Here is an 18,912-nt window from a genome sequence, read left to right on the forward strand (position 1 = left end):
TTATAAAAACAACAAAAAAAATCACAGATGCCGAATTAAAAAAATATAAATTTCATATTTCACTTAAATAATAACTTAAAATAATACATTTTAATCCATAATACTCAATTGAAATTCAGTTCGAATCATATTTTAAACTTAATTCATAATTATATATTTAAAACTGTATTCAGATTCTAATGTTAGTTCTTATTTTAATAATTAGGAATATAAAATTATCGAATATTTGCATTTATGCCAAAATAATTTCATTCCACACAATTATTTTGTTCAAATATACTTAAGAAAATAAAATCCATTCATATATGTTTTGTTTTTATTTTCTCGCTCTGACATTCCTCTCTTTCTATCCATGATTAATTGACAGTGACAATTCTTAACATTTCCAAATATCTGTCAAATATTCGATACTTTTACATTAAAGTACTTAAAACCGTATTCAGACATTTCATATTTTAACTTTCTTTTACTATTGTTTTAATAAACAATAAATACATAATTGAATTTCGAAATTATACTCTGTAGGTATTTAAATAAAAGTAAACAAAGTCTACCCTCAAATGGCTCCTTAAGCCAGTTGAGGGTAAATGAAAATATTACATGATCAAATAATGTAGGTTAAAGTCAGGTCGTCCAGTGACTGATGGCGGTTTTGTATTTGGTTGGTTAACCAATAAATGTTATAACTACCCGAAAATTTTAAAATTGTTTGTTTACTTTTATTTAAATACCTAAAGATACAGACTATAGGACTTCTATTCACCTTAAAAAAGGAAAATTATTTCTTAAGATTCTTGAGTGGTGGTCTCCAACTGAGCTACCGAGGTACTAGCTCTAGTCAGCGAAATGATTCACATTTATTTTATGGGGAGTTTTGAGAAGATCCTTATACTTACGGAGAATGTCTGAATAATATTAGTTAGTTAGTTAGTAATATTTACTGTGGTTTATCCGGGGGGAAGGTAGCTGAAGAGGCGGTATTTATCCCTTATGTGTGGGCGGACGTCTTCTTTCTGCAAAAAAAAGAAACTGTAAGAAAGGGAATGTTGAAATTTTCATTTTCACATTTAACAGCTAGGTGATATAGTTTTAACGGTCTTAAAATCCAACCTGTTTTTGTGACGCCCCCTTATTCTAAAATATTCTGTTTTATAACCAATTTCGGTCTGCCTGAACCCCGGCCTGTACAGTCTATGGTGTTCCGTCACGTGGGTCCCACTCAGTAACCATTTTGGCCCACCTTTCCGGGTGCATGCGGCAGACATGTCCAGCCCAGTCCCACTTAAGCTTAGCGGTCTGGAAAGGAGATGGCGGGACGACTTGGACGCATTCTACCCCAAATGGTGGGATGGAGAAAACGAGGGGAGGCCTTTGCCCAGCAGTGGGACACCAAAGTAGGCTAATAAAAAAAAACAATTTGTGTCTTTATAACCAACACAAATACCAAAATGACAGATAGGGCTTATATAGTGAAACCAAAGGCTTATTAGATTTGACAGTTTCGGACCTGGGTATGTCCTACTGCGTCCAAAAAAGAGGTATGGGCACTGTGAATGTAATCTCGTTTTGTGTGTGTGGGCATAGCAAAACGGATGTCATTCCAGATCTAGAGCAGACCCCAACTGGGGAAGTACCTCCACCTTACAGAAAACCGCAGCCAAATAACACTAGACCCCACGCATAGTGTTGTGTTCCTGCCGGTGAGTAAGGTTGCCAGAGCTCAACGAGGGTGCGGAGAGTTAAGGTCGGCAAAGCGCATGTAACACCTCTGGACTTGCAGGCGTCCATAGACTACTGTGACCGCTTACCATTAGTCGGGCAAATTGTTTGCCACCGACGTAGTATTAAAAACGAATCTTACTCAGTTACCCATAGAGTAATATAAGGAAAGAAAGAGTGGTAACTCCATACATAAGTTTTCTTACCAAAACGCACGTTATTTCGTAGTCGACATCTAACGTTAAGTAGTAGAACTATCAGTACCGCTACTTGACACCAGATGGCACAAATGTCGCTACTGACGAAAAATATACTGCTAAAACAATTTACAACTAATATTAGAAGCAGAAGGAGTTGAAAATATAGTTTCGAGTTATCCGGTTATAATATTATCTGAAAATTGTTGAGCATTAGAGTTTTTGTTCGTCGCGACATCTATTGTCGACTAGCAGTACTGATATATTCCGCTACTTGACGCTAGATGTCGACTACGAAATAACGCGCGTTTTGGTAAGAAAACTGATGTATGGAGTAGAGATGCAACGGATATGTACATAGTTGTTTGGCCGAATACCTGATATTCGGCCAGACCATCGGCCTATATTCGGTATCCGGCCGCCGAATATTCGGCCGGAGGAACTATACCTACATTTCGGTTTCTCAGGTGTGCAGGTGTTGACTACTTTTGACCTGTTTCGTAGTTCGCGCGGACTCATTTCTAGGTTCGAAATGAGTGCACGTGCAACTGAGTGGAATGTTTAAATAGTTTTAAAACAATAAACGAGTACGATTATGACCGTGACTGTTTCTTATTCCAATTTTGTTTACTCCGAAATCAAGCAATGTTACTATCCGGTATCCCGCCGGTTAGTAAGCCACTATCCGGTATCCGGCCGGATGGGCCGTATACCGGATAGTAACCGAATATCCGGTGCATCTCTAGTATGGAGTTACCACTCTTTCTTTACTTATATTACTCTATGGTTTATTCAGACTCACCGTGGTCAGGTCCTCGAGGAAAGGAAGCAATTTCAGCAGCTCATTGTCGCTGCGGTCCACGAACCAGCTGTCAATGGGGATACCATTCTCTAGCTGGTAACCAAACGCCTGCAATAAAAAAAAGTAGTAAGCTGACTTTTATCAAACATGCGCGAAAAAATAACACTTTAAACTCTCGCGTTTTGTACACATATTTAATTACACAAACGGGTCTACCGCGATATAATTTCATTGTTCATCAGTCTTTCTTAAACGTCGGAATTTAAGGTAAAGACAATGAAATTATATCGCGGTAGACCCGTTTGTGCAATTAAATATGCGCAAAAATATCAGATCGCGTAATATAGGGAGCCTGCATGAACTATAGGGGGCAGCACAGGAGCCGCCAGATTTTTGGCGCGAGGCGTAATATGAAGGTTGTGCTTCCGATGTAACCCACAAGATGGTAGAACCTACTATGCACAAGAAAACGTACGAAAACGGTAGACGCAGCACTTGCTTCGGCAATATATTTACAATGTTTGTTTCCGATTCAGGCCACAAGGCAGACCCTCCAACGCGCACGGTCCCTGTTTTTTTTTTCAGATTATAAATTGTATAACCTCAAAAGTAGCGGTAACTTTTTTCCTCCAAAATTAAATCTGAGTAACTATGCACTGAATTATAGTGTCGTTTACATATGTAATGTAGTAGTAGTGTGTAGTGTGATGATATCTAATATTATTATTATGTATGTCTTTCCCATCACGGAACAATGGTGTTCCGGACCTTTGGGAGGCGTGCGCCGAGCCGAAGCCAACACGTAGAGGCCCTTTTGACACTTTAATGAAATGTAAGGGGTACACCGAGCGGATGCTGCCCTTACCCGTGTCATGGGACGCACGCAGAGGCAGCACCCGCCAGGGTGTAAGGGCTATTGAGAGTTGATGGAATCTAAAATGAACTAGGTCATTGGGTGAAAGCGATGGACTAAGTACTGAGCTATGGGGTAAAAAACCGGACGCCTGCCTAATAAAACGGTATGCAATTTTATTTCCGGCAGACGGTGACTCGCCCTCACAAGATGGGCCCCCACAAAAAGCGACATCTAGGATGGCTCAAGGGCAACACCGGTGTGAGCGGCTCAGGGGTGTCGAGAGGTGTGCGCCGCATATTATTATTTATTATTATTAAAGCTTTATTTATTCCATAGATTTAACAGTTTTTTTTAATATATTATTTGACATGAATCTATGATAGTTTTATATGGACCCCGTTTGGGTAAAAACCTCCTCCAACCCTAATATAGCGATACAATAATATTATTGTCAACCTACCATCAACCCTAGCATTTCGGAAGAAAAAGTTAATTACCACTATTTTCGAGGTTAGAAAAATTCAAATCAAAGGGGGGTTTAAATACAAATTCGTTAGTCATTTGTCCTTGGGTAGTGCCTTCTAAATTTTAAAGTTGTTAAGGGCGATTTGTAATAACCGTTAACGTCAGCTGCCGCTCCGTTGGTTTATATATTATGCAATCCTCCTCGATGACTGACTCAATGTCATCAGGTCCTCGCCTGTTTTCTCCTCGAAATCAAAATTACTGCACAACCAATTTCAGTTTTTTCAGTCTTGTCAGTATTGTGCCCTTGGATAATGAGAATGGGTTAAGGCGCTCTTATACTCGAGTTTTACGTTTTCAAGGGGGTGAAGCAGACGCGTGGTAGAACGGGCAGGCGGGCGCCCCGCGCGGCGCACCGCACCATTCCCGCGCAGCACGTCTACGTCCTTATTCTGACGACATCGGTATTCTGAATTGTCAGTTCCGGGATTTTTTCCGGCAATTAATATTGAATAAGATTTATTAGCAAATTCGAATTTTGATGAGTACTTAATGAAATTAAAAATGGTAGGTAAGGTGAGTGTAAATAATTATTAATTATATACAATATAAGTGTATACCGCGACAAACTGAGAATCTAATCAAATGATACCAAATTATTATGAGACAAAAGGGGGGGTGAAGGTTCCTTTTTTTAGTTTTTCGTAAATAACTCGTAAATGGTGGCCAATATTAAAAAATCTTGTTAAACGTTAATAATCTACACAAAATTTTGTACAAAAAAGATTCAGTACACTTTTAGCAGGGATCAATATTTAAAAAGATAATAAAGAGAGAAAGTTAATTATATTAAATTCTAAGGTTCCTTGTTTTTATTTTTTCGTTAATAATTTGAAAAGTATGACTCATAGCAAAAAAAATCTTATACATAAATAATAAACATAAAATTTCCTACAAGAAACATGTAGGACACTTTTCGCTAGGATCAATATTAAAAAAAACCGGGCAAGTGCGAGTCGGACTCGCGCACGAAGGGTTCCGTACCATAATGCAGAAAAAAAACGGAAAAAAATGCAAAAAGAAAACGGTCACCCATCCAAGTACTGACCACGCCCGACGTTGCTTAACTTTGGTCAAAAATCACGTTTGCTGTATGGGAGCCCCACTTAAATCTTTATTTTATTCTGTTTTTAGTATTTGTTGTTATAGAGGCAACAGAAATACATCATCTGTAAAAATTTCAACTGCCTAGCTATCACGGTTCGTGAGATACAGCCTGGTGACAGACGGACGGACGGACGGACGGACGGACGGACGGGCGGACGGACGGACAGCGAAGTCTTAGTAATAGGGTCCCGTTTTACCCTTTGGGTACGGAACCCTAAAAAGGGACCTTAGAAGTGATTATAATTGAATTTCCCGCCTTAATAATTAATATCTCTTTGAATGTTGATCCTAGCAAAAAATTGTACTAAATCTTTCTTGTAGGCAATTTTATGCAGATTACTTATGTAATAGAATATGTTTTGCTATGCACCACCGTTTAAGAGTTATTTACGAAAAACTAAAAAAAGGGTCCTTTAATATCAAATATCTCACTTCCGGTCAAGAATTCGATCAAGCAACCGGCAAATTCTGATTCAGCGGGGTCTAATTAGGTTAAAAAACCCGGTTGCCAAAAAGTAATACGATTTGCCAGTCGAAATCGATATTATGAAAAATATGACCATTCTAAAATATTTGAATCTTGTATATCTATGTTTAAAAATTATTCAATTTGATTAATTTTATAGCTTTTTAAAATATGTTTACACAATTTATCAATCGTGACTGAATTCCGGATTGGTTAGATGGGTGTGTGCCTTTGCTGCCCAACTTGTTATAAAATGACAATATGACGGACGAATGTCTGAAATGTCACCGTATTTAAGAATTATTTTGCTTTTCTTCGTAAGCATGTTGAAAAACATTGTGTGCATAACATATTTGCGTATTTATACTGTGATTACCCATTTTATGAAACGTCCGCTAAACTAGCATAGGTCCGACGCCGACAGTGGTCACGGGCGTACTGGCGTGTGATGGGTAACTCAGGAGTGATAGATAAAAAAGATATATATCTTTCTCGTTTCATGAATCACTCTTCTTGTCTTTACGAATCCGAATGTATCAGTATATCCGTACCGCTCACTCCCTCGGCAACGATTTACTAAAGCGAAAGCTATGACTCGGTCGCGCGTCGACCGAAGTAACACGAACGAGCGACAGCGGTCTAGGCTTGGGTCGGTCACGAACGAAGAACTGTTAGGAATGAAATCCCATAAAGGACCGAAAGGAACTAAATCCTATTTCTCGGTCTTAATCGGTCTTTAGGTCCTTTAGTTCAGTAGAGAGCGGTGACCGGTGAGCGCTTGACCGAGTGAAACGGAACGGAAAATGGACTGAACGTGAACGAAACGGTTGTACAATGTCGCCGCCACAAGGGCGAAAGAGATGAACGATTTTACGCTGCCGCGTCTTCAGGTTTGCTTTGGGGTCTAATAGCAATACACAGAGGTACAGACCGTGTCTATCGCCATCTTTGTCACTAGATAAGTAAGAGCGACAGAGATGAATATTGTCAAATTTCTAAAACGCACTTCATTTCATGGATATGTTTCGATTCGAACGAGATACTTAAAAGCCCTGCTACACGGCAGCCGACAAGCCCCCAAACCGCGTGGCCTTGGTCTGTCCCGGACCGTGTAGACAGTTGTTACCAACAAAATTTCGTTTGACCTCCGGACGCCCTTGGCATGCGAGCGCGCGCCAGCGACCGCGGTCTGAGCGGTCGGTCCGGAACCGTGTAGCCGCCCGACGCCGACCGCACTAGGCCATTTCGCTTGGAGGACGCGCCGTGTGCGCTCGTGTGGTTAATAGCCATGCCATGGGTACTCAGTAGCATTTCTAATAATTTATCAAATACTTTCCTCTTCATTCTCAGAACGTTATGTATGTCCCCGTAGCGTAGTCCAGCGAATTCATTAAGTTGAAATGACTCAACAAATGCCGTTTTTTGAGCCAGTGTTTCATTCATATACCCTTTTCTTTTTTTAACAAACTTTTTATTAACTTGCAATATACCTAATCGTAAGTATATAAATATGTTTGTACGGGTCAAATCTTGCAAGTTAAATTAGACCCACTTTCTAGTTTCCGATGGAGCTGAAAATTTGCATACATATATAAGTCGGGTGACAATGTATTATTATGGTACCATAGAGCTGATCTGATGATGGAGACAGGAGGTGGCCATAGGAACCCTGTGATAGAACAACGCGACCTAATTGTGTTTGGGGTTTTTAGAATTGTCTCGACGAGTATTAGTTGCCTATGGAAAGAAAAGTACAGTCAGCGATAAAAGCTTGTACCAAAAATTATTTTTTTGCCAAAAACTTATTTTTTTGTCATTGCACTAGTATGAGTAGGTAGGTCCGCCCCAGAAGTGAAGGAAGAAAAACAATATGCAATCCGCCAGGGGTGGCATACGCCGCCCTTAGGGCCATACGCCACTGAGTAGGTACTAATGCCACGCCAACTTTCTGAAAGGTTAGGGGCCATTTTGTCCGCTTGCAATACGTGTTGTCCGTCCGCGAGTTCTGAACACACTGTGGTAATGTGGTTTGCCACCGTCTAGCCAGACAACTCAGACGGACCCACACACCAAGGACAGACCAAGGTCAGACGGTTAGTAGGCTTGTCGGCTGCCGTGTAGCAGGGGCTTAATAGGTAGAACCGACACCGTCCTTGCCACTTACGTTACGGAAATCTGAATATTATGATTAACGTGTTAAGGATCAAATTGTTTTATTAGAATAATAAGCGACGTTCCTAATGTTGTGATACGCTTTCGTTGTTTATTACTTTATCAGTTAAACATTGTAAACAAACTTTGGTTTTGGTGGATAATTTGTGAATACATATAATATATGTAAATAATAGTGAAGTGAAGAGGATATTGTAATATTGTAAATAAGTGGAGTTGGTACTGTATAAGTGTATATGTTTTTTAAGTTATTGGACAAGTAAAAAGTACATAGTGAAAATGCCGCCAGTTAGAAAAAGAAGTAATATTTGGCAGCATTTTGCACCTGCAGATGAGCATCATGCTAAGTGTAATTATTGCCATCAGACTATTAGTACCAAAAATGGTTCTTTAGGTAATTTGAACCGGCATTTAAAGAATAAACACCCTACGGTGACTTTAACTATTGAAAGACAGCCGTCGACAGTTGAAACCACAAATTCTTCACCACAAAGAGACCTAAATTCTGTCCCCAATGTCTCCATCCCCACAACAAGTACAGGCTTCGCCGGCCAGCCTCAAGCTTCGTTGACGCACTCAAGGCCACCTCCATCCGGGCCTGTTACGAACACTATTACTAATTACGTGCGACGACCACCTGCTGCAAGCCGTGTCGAACGGATAGATCGACAAGTCGTGAAGATGGTGGCTAAAGGTCATCATGCATTAAGAATGGTAGAAGAACCCGAGTTCCGCACACTTATTGAAATGGTTTCTACATGCCCGGGTTATCAGTTGCCTGCAAGAAAAACTTTAAGCAACACACTGATACCTAAGATTTATCAAGAAATTTTTGCCGAGATCCAGAAAAAAATAGCTGATACCTATTCCGTCTGTTTAGGCACCGACGGCTGGACGGCCACAACCTGTGATGGATACATAGCGGTCACGGCCCACTTCATAGACGACAATACAACTAAGTTGTCGTCGGTATTACTGGGCTGTATACATTATAACGATCGGCATACCAGTGTAAATTTGTGTGCTTTTATTAAGCAATTAATAGAAGAGTGGCAAATTACTAACAAAATTTCAGCAATCGTAAGTGACAATGCCGCTAATGTGTTGGCTGCTGTGCGCTTGGGGAATTGGAGGTCCCTGAGCTGCTTCGCACACTCGCTAAATTTAGCTGTGCAAAGGGGCCTCGTCGACATAACAGACATTGTTACGAAAGTTAAATCAATTGTTGAGTTTTTCAAGAGGAGCAATGTCGCTCAAATTAAAATAACGCAAGTGATGCAACAAATGGGTTTGCCAGTTTTGAAATTGAAGCAAGATTGTCCAACACGTTGGAACTCTTGTTACGACATGCTGGATAGAATTTTAAAGATAAAAGAAGCTGTCCAGAGTACATTGGGTATTTTAAGCAAAACTGACTTGCTTCTTGACTCTCGAGAATGGATCATCGTCGAAAAAGCTGTGCCCATCTTGAAACCGTTCTACGAAATAACCAATGAAATAAGTGCGGAGAAAAATGTCACTCTGTCGAAAGTTCTCGTATTCGTACAATTCATGAACAAACACATGGTTGCTTGCGCCAACGCCAATGCCAATCTAAGTGAAGAACATGAGGAGATTAAGACTTTAATAGACACACTTACAAGGCAAATAGATCTCAGGTTTCATGACCTTGAAAAGAACATTGTGTACGCAGACAGCACAATTCTGGACCCCAGGTTTAAGAAGAGGGGATTTCGAACACCAGAGGCTTTTGAAAGAGCCAGCGAAAGCCTTCGTAAAAGAATAAGCGAGGTCCGGCTTCCTCTCCCCTCTCAGACAGAGCAACCGCAAATACAAGTACCACAGCCAGTACAGCCACTGCTGCAGCCTACCGAATCTACTGAGCCTCTACGACCAGAGCCTCAAGAAAGTACGATATCGAATATATCGATCTGGGACGAGTACGACCTGGAACAAGCTACAGTTATACAGCCGGAAAACCAAACAGCTGCAGCTATTAGAGAGTATGATGGATACCTTAAGGAACAATATATCCACCGAAAACAAGATCCTCTAGAATGGTGGCATAAAAAACGGGACATATATCCACGCGTGTACCTGTATATGAAACGAAGATTATCTATGCAGGCTACCTCGGTGTCTTGCGAGCGGGTGTTTTCCAGCGCTGGGCAAGTACTTAATCAAAGGAGAACACTTTTGGCGCCAAAAAAAGTGCAGCAGTTATTATTCCTGCATCACAATATGTAGGAATGTGAAAATGTATATAGTTAATAAAATGTAAATATATGTAAAAGTCGTAAAAAAAGAAAAAAAAAAAAACAAAAAAGAAAAAGAAAAGGCAAAAAAAAAACAAAAAAAAATTAATTTTTAATTACATTGTATATTGTGTACATAAAGAAAGAAGAGTTATGTAAATATGCAGATTTAAATCATCAACTAAAATCAGTAATCATTGTAAATATTTGATTTTTAAATACGCCTACGTCATTCTTTTTAAAAACATATAAGAATGACATGACAGTCCTAAGCCTGAAAAGTATGAAGGAAAATCAAATATAAATTGTTTTATTGTGTCAAGGAGTTTTCATTATTTAATCGTAATATCGTATCATACAACTTCATTTCATGTACACATGTACAATTTGATCACAGCTCATCGCTCAAATACGCAAGACCGCTAAAGGCAGGTAAAAAAAATTCAATTTTCGGTCGGCGCTCACCGCTCAGGTTCCTATTCATTCCCAGCTCTCAAGGACCTAACTGAACTAAAGGAACTAAAAGACCGAACTAGTTCGTTTGACCGATTGACCGAGAGCGGAGCGCTCTCTGAAGTGACCGAGCGGGCACAAGCCTACAGCGGTCGTTCAGTTCAGGCGGATTCGGACGCGTCATTCGCTATTCCGCGGGAACGAGAAGTAGATAGTATAGTATTTCTCGCTCGCGCAGGATGCAATGCAAATTGCAATGATGAGTTATTAATTCGGTTAATGAGTTAAATTGCATTGCATTTAATAAAATGTAAACAAAAAGCAATAAGGTAAAGGTATTTTATTAGGCAAATATATTCTTGCGCATGACAATACGAACCAAATCAAGCTTCCTTGTGAATGTACCAATCTATATCCATCGTGATACAAAATGTAAATGAAAATGTCGCCACGTTATAATAACAATTCTGTCTCTCTCATTAATAAGATGACGCAAAGTCAGTAAGTGTCGATACAGTTACGAGCGGGACAACTGATACACACGGATATAAAGATATAAAAGAGTGATACATATCCCAGTGGTAAAAAGATATATATCAATCTTTTCCCTCTACTGACACATTTCGCCCATCTCTACTGGCGTGAGGAATGGGCGCAAGGTATTGCCGCGTAGGGTGTAATTTAGTAAGCAAAATGTTGAAATCATCAAATGATGAATGAAAACATTAACGTTTCGATTAAAGGACAAGCAATAATGAAGATTTACTTAAAAGCTATCGACTGAAGTAAGTTTCATATACATTTTCGTCGTAGTACTTCTAACATAAGGAAATAAAGACAGTGTTAGGCATGTTTTCAACTTAAGATTCTATCGAGAAAATTATGAGCCGTCGTGTTTCTGACAAGCAATAACGTAGTTCAAGGACTGAAGTTATACATACTAGAAAATAATGCATGAAATCCTTGTAAAAGTCTGTAAATATGGTGACAAAAAAGCGCATTTTACTACACACCGCGCCTTAAGATACATATAAATATCTATCAATACACATACCTGTGGGCTATTGTCCACTATAACGGTTTTGCGCAGATCGCGGCCCAGGATCGAGAGGTCCTTCACATAGTTTCCGTTCACCAGTAGGCAGTGCTCCCGGAATAACCTGGGGACAATAATATAATATATAATAATCAAAATATTGATATTTAAAACGTGTTGAAGAAGTTTGTAAATAGTATTTTATACAACCGTGAGTAAGTTGAGGAAAATATGGAGGAATCGCAACATATATAGAGCCACAAAAATCCGACTAGTTCGGGCACTTGTATTCCCCATATTCTTGTATGCCTCAGAAACGTGGACCCTGCGGGAAGTCGAGAAGAAGAAGATAGACGCCCTAGAGATGTGGTGCTGGAGAAGAATGCTCGGAGTATCGTGGACTGAATTCCGTACCAACGAGTCTATACTTCGAGAACTCGGCATCAAGCAGCGTTTATCATCTTTGGTGCAGTCTCGTATCCTCACCTTTTTTGGTCACGTATGCCGCCGAGGGGAGGTGGCTATTGAGAGACTTGTGGTCCAGGGAAAGGTCGAGGGTACCAGGCCACGAGGAAGATCGCCTATGAGGTGGACTGACCAGATAAAGGCGGCAGTAAATGGCTCATCATCACTACATGAATGCACGAGGAAGGCGGCTATCAGAGAAGAGTGGCGACGTGTTGTGAAGCTTGCCACCAACACTTGAAGTGATGACCACGACCACTCTGTCAAGAGTGATACCGACGAAGAAGAAGACAACCGTGATATAATAGAGAGCTTTTCAGTCGAGTACCGTGTTTAGGCAACGAAGCTTGCTGAGTACATTGAAAAGCTTGATTATATCACTATTGTATACAATACTTGTTCTACGAGTCAAAAATAATAATACTTTAAACTAGTATAATCAAGGTAAACAAACCAAAATTATACAGCTAAGATACGCGAGCAGCCGCGATATCTTCATACTCGTAGCTATCCGGCCGCGGCCCGGCGGGTTGGTCAACGACACCTCGTAACTCATGAGGCCCTGGTACTTGCTCCGTGCTAAATTCAATTTTTAAACAGTTTTTTTCTAGATTTTAGCCACCGTAGCCTATGGAGACTAACAAGTAACGCTAAGCGGTTTTCGTAGTTTATGGCTGTTCCTATATTAAGGGTGTCACATGCGCGTTTCCGACTTATGCAGCAATTGTTCCTACAACCTACAATAAATAATTAATTTGAGCTATGGTTTTGTTTCGTCCTCTTGACTATAAGTCCAGCACAATTCTGCCGACTTACGGCGTGCAAATTTTACTATACATACTTAATTACTAACATGGTATATTTACATTTTACAGATTTATTATTACTTAATAACAATGTCAATATTTATAAATTGTTAATTACCAAAATGAGTATATATGTATATTAACGGATGTCTTACAGAATACTTGCATTAATTAATAATTAATAATGACATATCTTCTTCTTCCTCGCGTTATCCCGGCATTTTTGCCATGGCTCATGGGAGCCTGGGATCCACTCGACAACAGATCTCATGATTTGACGTAGGCACTAGTTTTTACGAAAGCGACTGCCATCTGACCTTCCAACCCAGAGGATAAACTAGGCCTTATTGGGATTAATCCGGTTTCCTCACGACGTTTTCCTTCACCGAAAAGCGACGGGTAAATATCAAATGATATTTCGTACATAAGTTCCGAAAAACTCATTGGTACGAACCGGAAATAACGACATGTATCCTGCTACAATGCTTGAAAGCGCACCCTCGCCCGATTTTTGGTATACAGTGTGGAAAGATAAATCGGGCCCTGGAGGGAAACTACCTTAAATCCTTAAGCTGGCTCGTTTTGCTTAAAGGAGACATTCCTTTATTTTTAAAAAGAAACAAAACTGCATTCATAGATTTTCTAAAACTCGCTTGCCTCGCCCGGGACTCGAACCGACTAAAAATTCAAAAAAATAAAAACTCGCAATTTTATTCTACTAGTCGATACCGTTAATGTTAATGATAATATTTCTCCAAGAAACATTAGGTCTTACACTCGTCTGTCGTACAAAATATCCATTAAATCTAATATTTAGTACTCAAGATTTTTATAGACAAGCCAAATTGAAGAAAAAAAGAAAAATATTTTGAATACAGTTTTGTTTCTTTTTAAAAATAAAGGAATGTCTCCTTTAAGTAAAATGAGCCAGCTTAAGGATTTAAGGTAGTTTCCCTCCAGGGCCCGACTTATCTTTCCACCCTGTATATATACTCTACATCAGCACTCGAAAGCGCTACTGTACTCTGCCTCGAAAGCTCTGCTTCGAAATCAGGGATGTTGCGGATGCAGATTTTTTGACATCCGCGAATGCGGATATTTAAAGGCTCACATCCGCGGATGCGGATATTTAAAGGCTCACATCCGCGGAAGCGGATGTCAAGATTAGGTACTTAAAAAACGTCAAATATTACATTTTAAGTATTTTTTATTAAGACTTTGAGCAAGAATAATAGGTGCGTTATATTTTATAAAGTTTATAATATAAACAGTAACTTGGCCGACTTTTCTAGTTCTAGACGATTTCGTTATAGGTAATGACGAAATTACCTAGCACTTACGCCGCCGCTAAGACGTTCCTGTACCGACTTGTTCGACATCGGCATCCGCATAAGCTCCGCATCGATTTTATGCGGATGCGGATGTTGAAAATAATGCGGAAGTTCCGCGGTTGCGGATGCGGATGCGAATATTCGCAACATCCCTGTTCGAAATGTGTCTCACTAATGATACAATACCTGTATTTGATCCAGCGTCGCTCCGGATCCAGCAAGTTGAGCAGCCGGTCCGCGTACACTCGCTTGCTGGCCGTGAACAGGATCACTTCGTATGTGCTATCTCTGTCACTCGTAACTAACGTCTCTACATGAATGTCTATAGCTACCTGTATTTGATCCGGCGTCGCTCCGGATCCAGCAAGTTGAGCAGCCGGTCCGCGTACACTCGCTTGCTGGCCATGAACAGGATCACTTCGTATGTGCTATCTCTGTCACTCGTAACTAACGTCTCTACATAAATGTCTATCTATAGCTACCTGTATTTGATCCAGCGTCGCTCCGGATCCAGCAAGTTGAGCAGCCGGTCCGCGTACACGCGCTTGCTGGCCGTGAACAGGATCACTTCGTATGTGCTATCTCTGCCACTCGTAACACGTCTCTACATGAATGTCTATAGCTACCTGTATTTGATCCAGCGTCGCTCCGGATCCAGCAAGTTGAGCAGCCGGTCGGCGTACACGCGCTTGCTGGCCGTGAACAGGATCACTTCGTACGTGCGCGACACGCGAGCCAGGAACTCTGCGAAGTGTGGCCGGGTGCGGACGAACACCTGGAAATACAATGACAGTTAAGAAGTAGTCTAGTTAGACCAAGCTAAGTTGGCAGCGATTTTGATAGCCCAGACCAGGGATCGGATACCGGTATTTTTTGTATGGAAACGAAAACGGTATTTTTCCGTTCTTTGTTATTTCATTTCTAATTGGGCAATATATTAATACGAAGTCGTTACTTAACAACACAACTGAGTCCTACATTTGGAGTATAAAATAATTCGAAATATATTGTTATTTCGAAGTTTTTGCAAAAAACCGGTTCTGATCCCTGGCCCAGACTGTACAAGTGTTACTTAAGGCTCATAATTAGATATAATATTACGCTTTGCTACTACAAAAGTATGTACAACCAATTCAATCGATCGATAAAATACGGCAAAGCGGAGACAAGTTCTGGCACCATTTAAATGAGTTAGAAAAATTGCTTCCTAAGTAGTAATGCTTTCCTTACCCAACTATAACTTAAATTAAATAATTACCTATCTATCTATCTAATTTTAATAACAAAACTTCCGTGAGACACAGACATATTAAATATATTAAAAACCCCCGAGTCATCGGGCGCGAAGAGCTGCGGCCCGCAGTCTGCGCCGGTCCGTCACCGTAAACGCAAGCTCCTGATGACACTCCTCGGTACGATGAAACATGTCGAGTGTTTTTCGACTTAAAATACGTGAGTGACCCGTTTTTAATATATTTAATATATCTATCTAATACCTTTAAACGAGCAATTCTTGTTTATTTATATATATATTTCGGGGATCTCGGAAACGGCTCTAACGATTTCAATGAAATTTGCTATATGGGAGTTTTCGGGGGCGATAAATAGAACTAGCAGGGTTTTATCTCTGGGAAAATGCGCATTTTTGAGTATTTATATGTTTTCCAGATATTACTATAAATAATGTACTAACCGTATATCGGCAGTCCTGGAACAGCACCGGAAAATGGAAGCTCGCGTCCGGAAGCTCCTGGAGGGAGCAGTGCACCAGCGTCTCGTCCAAATCCAGCACCTGGAACAACAATTAATTTAAATTAAGAAAATTTCCTAAAAAAATACTGCATAAGTAAGGTTGTGCACAAATCACGCGAGGTGTGTTCGGCTACTTTTTGACCCCCCCCCCCACTTGGTGATATTTGGTGAGGTTTTTGGCTACCCCCTCCCCCCCACACAACCTCACGTGTATTTTTTTTAAATTTTTCATTCGCCCTAATTTTAAGATAAATAGCATTATATATAGAATATCTTGTTTATTTTTCTATTTTCGTTAAATAGACTCGCTATTTTGAAGTGCAGAGTGAAGATTTATGTTTAACGAGACCGAGAAAAAGTATCTACTCATGTGGTAGGTTTTTTTTCTTAGTTTCGTTCACTGTAGAAAAATACACGAGAGGTCCCCTTATACCCCTCCACCCCAACGAGATCTGTCGTGATTTTTTTCGTGATCTCCCCCTCCCCCTATCGAACCTCGCGTGATTTAGGCACAAGCCCTTATTCAGTTCGATGAAATTTAAATCATATTCAATTGGAACAGAGTCTCATTTGTTTCGTTCATTTTTTAAACAAAACCAAAGTCAACTCTATTCCCTGGCACTAAAGATTCAAATTTCAGTGGCAAATTCTGGATTTTTTATTTGCATGGATGTGCCTTAGGAGGCTATAAAAAAACCGGATAAATGCGAGTCGGACTCGCCCACCGAGGGTTCCGTACTTTTTAGTATTTGTTATAGTGGCAACAGAAATACATCATCTGTGAAAATTTCACCTGTCTAGCTATAGTGAACGAAACTAAGAAAAAACCTACCACATGACTAGCTACTTTTTCTCGGTTTCGTTAAACATAAATCTTCACTCTGCACTTCAAAATAGCGAGTCTATTTAACGAAAATAGAAAAATAAACAAGATTTTCTATATACAATACTATTTATCTTAAAATTGGGTCGAATGATAAAATTTCAAATATCACCAAGGGGGAGGGGGGGTAAAAAGTAGCCGAAAACACCTCGCGTGATTTGTGCACAACCCCCAAGTTCTATAGGTAGGTCCTTGGGCTGTAGGAGGATAGAACCCCCCGTAGGTAAGATTACTCACCAGACTAAAGTCGGGGCTCGTTCTAGTCTTGAGCGGTAGCGCGGGGTAGCGCGCACGCAGGGCACCAGTCGCTACGCTCTCTAGCGGGGGCAGCTGAAAACATTTACTTGGTAAGGCAAGGCACAGGCAATAGTTATACAATACACCTCACACAGTTTACAGTAAATATACTTGGTCAATCAAATCATGTCAGTAACAAAAGGCGAGAAATTTGATAAATCGCGTGTGTCTGTGTTTTATCTGTGAAATGTGGATCGTGAATGACAGCCATCTTGTTTGTTTACATTCTGAATCGATGCTATTTTAGGAGAAATTTTTGCTGTCAATATTAAATACCACTATACTAAATAAGATTGGGCATGAACTTTTTAAGCAAAGTCAAGGTGCCTACAATGTATAATCATGCCCGTTGATCGTAAGTTTTGTAAAATTTGAGGTTATGATAATTAAATGTTTTGGTTCGATGTGCATTGCTGCTTTTCTTAGCGCAATACTGCTCTTTGAGTGTTGCCGTACTTCACTTTGGTGTACATTGCGACTGGCATACTTTGCTTGACAGACTATACAGGGTGTCCCATAAGTGACACGTCACAGTGACACTGGAGGTAGACCAGGCCAAGAGGAACCAAACCAACTTAACATGACCCCAGTAAAAGTGGCACGGTTTTTGAGTTATTGCCAAATTAAGGTTTTTCATGAATTTTGACCGTTTTTAACATTGTTAGTGCCAGTGTGCACTCAGAAAGGTCTCGAAGTTAGTTTTTTTTTGTATGTACGGCATCATGAATAGTTAATTAAGATAACAGAATAGGTATTTTATCGATAAACAATGTAAAATGCAAAAAAGTACTGGTTTAATCTTGAATTAAATTCACAGCGAAACATTAATTTCGACTTTGACCACCTGTCGTGAAAAAAAAATTACTAGAAAAGTAATGAGCAAATAACGTCATAATATTGAGCATGTTATGCAGATTCAAAAATGGTATAACACATGTACATAGCTTCCTGCAATAAAATATGAATTATTTATCATCTTTCGAAAGCCTCATAAAAACAAAGTAAAAACTGGAAATTTGCAATCCGTTGCTACTTAGTAAAAACCGGCCAAGTGCGAGTCGGACTCGCGTTCCAAGGGTTCCGTATATTACACAATTTTTAACAATCAGTGCCGGATTAAGATATTTTGATGCCCTAAGCATTTCTAGGTGCCCCCTCTCCCTAGGGTCATCAAGATTACATTGATTTTTTGGTAAATGGAGAGAAGTTCATTGCCGCATTACAGCTGAGAATGGAAATCAGTCACATCATTTTATCACGAAAATTGACAGTGCCGCAGCAGTAATGTTGCAACAGAGTACCTAATGCTGTTGCAGTCGCCACCCGAATGTCACCTTTATCATAGCGTAGAAAGTAATAGAAACGCGAGCGAAGCGAGCGCGGAAATTTTTCGATATAAAAACGCAATATGATAGACAGTTGTACATTTTTACTTTTAGTATGGAAATCAGTCACATCATTTTATCACGGAAGTTGACAGTACTGCAGCAGTAACGTTGCAACAGAATAATGTTGCTGCAGTCGCCACCCTATTTTTCGATATAAAAACGCAATTTTAGCTTTAGTCCCAACCAGGCGCGAATCCAGGATTTCATACAGAGAAGGGATGGGACAGTTTTCTATCAGCCTAGCTTCGCATAGGGCTCGATATTTAAGGGTCTCAGCGAGGTTGTTTTCATGCATAAAATATGCAAGAAAGCAGAGAGCTTGGAATTGAATTGGCGAAGTGTGAGAAAGGCAGTAGGCCCAGCTGCGAAAGAGGAAAGCTTGGATTTGGATCCACGCCCAAG

The 18,912-nt window shown here is 40.0% G+C and overlaps 1 protein-coding gene across 1 annotated transcript in view; it reads right to left on the reverse strand.

The window, feature by feature from the left end:
- Window positions 1–896: 896 nt before the first annotated feature.
- Window positions 897–18,912, reverse strand: part of LOC134802735 (uncharacterized) — a 29,849-nt gene continuing 11,833 nt past the window's right edge. Inside the window, exons 7-12 of the mRNA XM_063775404.1 lie at window positions 17,063–17,155; window positions 15,884–15,982; window positions 14,817–14,965; window positions 11,607–11,712; window positions 2,719–2,826; window positions 897–1,013 (exon numbers count right to left, since the gene is read on the reverse strand). Coding sequence (XP_063631474.1) covers window positions 948–1,013; window positions 2,719–2,826; window positions 11,607–11,712; window positions 14,817–14,965; window positions 15,884–15,982; window positions 17,063–17,155 — 621 coding nt within the window. The 3' untranslated portion in view covers window positions 897–947. The remainder of the gene's footprint in view (window positions 1,014–2,718; window positions 2,827–11,606; window positions 11,713–14,816; window positions 14,966–15,883; window positions 15,983–17,062; window positions 17,156–18,912) is intronic.

The sequence above is a fragment of the Cydia splendana genome, chromosome 25, assembly GCF_910591565.1.
Source record: "Cydia splendana chromosome 25, ilCydSple1.2, whole genome shotgun sequence".
NCBI classification, from domain to species: Eukaryota; Metazoa; Arthropoda; class Insecta; order Lepidoptera; family Tortricidae; genus Cydia; species Cydia splendana.